At 43.1% G+C, this 3,301-nt stretch overlaps 1 protein-coding gene across 1 annotated transcript in view; it reads left to right on the forward strand.

Moving 5' to 3' along the window:
• FKBP15 (FK506 binding protein 15, 133kDa) overlaps window positions 1-3,301 on the forward strand; it is a gene marked incomplete at its 5' end in the record, with an annotated part of 17,605 nt that overhangs the window by 2,536 nt on the left and 11,768 nt on the right. Inside the window, 2 exons of the mRNA XM_010013714.1 lie at window positions 1,153-1,256; window positions 2,747-2,840. Coding sequence (XP_010012016.1) covers window positions 1,153-1,256; window positions 2,747-2,840 — 198 coding nt within the window. The remainder of the gene's footprint in view (window positions 1-1,152; window positions 1,257-2,746; window positions 2,841-3,301) is intronic.

Consider the following 3,301-nt stretch of genomic DNA (forward strand, 5'->3'; position numbering starts at 1 on the left):
CACCTTAGAGCAGCTCCAGTGCCTAAAGGGGCTCCAGGAAACCTGGAGAGGGGCTTTGGACAAGGGCCTGGAGGGACAGGACAAGGGGGAGATTGAGATGAGCTCTGAGGCAGAAGCTCTTCCCTGGGAGGGTGCTGAGGTGCTGGAACAGTGTGCCTAGAGAAGCTGTGGCTGCCCCATCCCTTGTATAAGTAGACTAATTCTTAAAGCACAAGACTGAAGTGCTTGGAGTATGTCTTCACTGTGATCCTGTGAACACATTGCTGCATAGGCTGCTCTGTCACTGTGTGTGCAGGGACAGCACTGAGATTTCTAGGACATATGATTTGTAAATGAAACTGTTACAAATCCTTTCCCAGTGAACAGAAATTGTTTGAAAAGGACAAGAAAGTTGGGGCTGTTCAGCCTGGGGAAGAGAAGACTTTGTGGAGACCTCAGAGCAGCTTCCAGTATCTGAAGGGGGCTATAAGGATGCTGGGGAGGGACTCTTTGTTAGGGACTGTAGTGACAGGACAAGGAGTAATGACTTCAAACTTAAACAGGGGAAGTTTAGATTAGATATAAGGAAGAAGTTCTTTACAGTGAGGGTGATGAGGCACTGGAATGGGTTGCCCAAGGAAGTTGTGAATGCTCCATCCCTGGCGGTGTTCAAGGCCAGGTTGGACAGAGCCTTGGGTGATGTAGTTAAGTGCGAGGTGTCCCTCCTCATGGCAGTTAAGTTGGAACTAGAGGATCTTAACATCCTTTCCAACCCAAACCATTCTATAATTCTATGAAATAAGAGTGAAGGGCATCAGAGACTGACAGCTCTGGAGTGGGCTTGACTTGTCTCCCCATGATGAACTAGTAATGTCAGCTGCTACTCAGCTGAGCAGTCTTCATAGTCAGCGTGAGTAACATCTTGTGTCGGTATATTTCACAGCTGCCTTTATTTGAATGAAAAGAGATTGTCTAAATGTAGCTAGAAGTCGAATCTCTGTGAAAGATTACCTTTCATCACTTGCTTGACTGGATTTAATTTTTGCAAGGCTGCAGATAGGCTTGTGTTAAATTTTTGTCTGTTTACTTGAGGTTTTTTTGGCCATTTCACACTGGGTGAGTTAAATTATTTCTAGCTACTTTGTGGCATACTGAATTTTTCTTCCTTTTCAGTACCTCAGGCATCTGGTTCTGCACCTCCAGTATCTTCTGCTGCTTTAATTCCTGCAACAATCCAGCCCCATTCAGCTCTGCCTGGAGGAGCACAGGGCTTTCAGGTACCAGAATGAAATCAAAGAGAATATCGGTGCTCCTCTCCTTTCTCTAAGTCTTACTTCTCCATTGCTGGGGACAAGCATGAAGATGAGAATCCCAGGTTCCTTCCTGTGACTCTTTGACATTCTCAGGTTTACATCATATGCCTCTAATTTAATCAAAAAGGGTGAATTTTCTGCTTGCTGATGGCTTCTTAAAGTTGAACCAAGAATTAACCAGACTTTTTTCTTTTTTTCTTCTTTAGTGTCTATTTTTGTAGTGAACAAAATAAAAACTACCAAGTATTTGTAAAGCAGAAACCAGAAGAATTTCAGTTGCAGCTTTTCTTGGTCCTGGTCTGGTTTTCCATGAGAGCTTAGTTGCACACTCCAAGTGTTTGTGGGTTATGGTCTTTCATCCAAGTGAAAGAACAAGCCTTTTAAAAGGCTTGTGGTACTGCTGTGAAGTGCTGCAATCTGCTTGCTAAACAAGGAAGCTTTAAACACACAACGTGTTTTCCACATCAGAGAGTAAAGACTGACTACAAAGCTATCGTGCAAACAGTTCTATAAAGTCTAAACCCAAGCTTTTTACTGTCTGTTTTCTGTGGTTATTTCCACTTAACCTAATTTCTGGAGCTTTTGGAAACCAGCTGCCTGTGTCACATAGAGTCTGTTTATTCTTAAAGAGTTGAAACAGAAAAAGAAAATACCTGATAATGAATAAAACCATTATGTGATGGTAACACCCACCACCACCCCAAAAATAACCCCCAAACCCCACAGCAAACCCAAAACTCATGAGGCCTTGCAGTGTTTTGGCTTTGTGCTTTTCTTGTGTTGAAAATGAGGAAGGTTTGGCAAGTAACAAGAAAAAGGCATTTCTGTTTACTGAAATAGAGACTCTGCATTAAAGTTTTAATCTGACTGATTTGAATGTATTCACTTTGGATGTTTTGCACGTTTGACCCAGATATCCTGAATTCTTCCTGAACCTTGGCCCAAGCTGTATTGTAATCTTTCGTTTTCCCTTGCCTGAGAATGTGAATTGGTATGTAGGAGATAGCTGTAGCATTTAATATGTGCTTCAGTCTGTTTAGCTCCTCCTTAGCACTGAACAGTGAAGTTGTAATCAAGCCATGTTGCGCTTTATAAGCCCCTCCCAGGAAAAGCCTTGTGTTCAAGTTAGGCTAACTCCAAAGTGAGCTGTTCATGTGCTAGCATTTGCCTCTCTCAAATGTAAAGTAACATGTTTTTGCTTAAAATTCAGTGAAGAAAACTTAGTGAGCTGTAGTAACTTGAACACATACCTAAGTCTTGAAAGAACTGTGACTGTTATTTTCCTTTTACTAAGACTGTTGTGTCATTTGACTTCCAGCTACTTAATTCTGTTCTTTTTTCTTTCCATATATCATCCTTGCTCCTGGGGCTTAAAAAACCCCATAAAATTTGCTTAAGTGTGGGGAGGGGGAAATATCAAAACATATTCTAATCTATTTAACATGTTCTGCAAGGCATATCCAGGAATGGCATTTGCTTACCCACAAACTGCTGCATCTGCTTCTCAACTCCAGCCTGTAGGACAGATGTATCCTGCACCTTACCAAGGTATGTTTAAAAAAGTTCTTGCTTTCCAGAAGGTTGTAATACCTGCAGTAAACTGTTAAGAATGATGATGTAGGTAGCAATTGCAGCAAACATACGTTTTCATTTTGTCTGTCATAGTCAGACTGGTTTGTGTTGGAAGGGACCTTAAAGCTCCTCCAGTTCCAACCCCTGCCATGGGCAGGGACACCTTCCACTAGAGCACGTTGCTCCAAGCCCCTGTGTCCAACCTGGCCTTGAACACTGCCAGGGATGGGGCAGCTACAGCTTCTCTGGGCACCCTGTGCCAGTGCCTCAGCACCCTCATGGGGAAGAGCTTCTGCCTCAGAGCTCATCTCACTCTCCCCTCTGGCAGGTTCAAACCATTCCCACTTGTCCTGTCCCTGCAGGCCCTTGTCCAAAGCCCCTGTACGGTTTCACACGTCCATATTTCTTAAATATCAAAAAGGGGCAAACATTTTCCA

This window comes from Nestor notabilis, unplaced genomic scaffold (genome assembly GCF_000696875.1).
Source record: "Nestor notabilis isolate BGI_N333 unplaced genomic scaffold, ASM69687v1 scaffold5724, whole genome shotgun sequence".
Lineage (NCBI taxonomy): Eukaryota > Metazoa > Chordata > Aves > Psittaciformes > Psittacidae > Nestor > Nestor notabilis.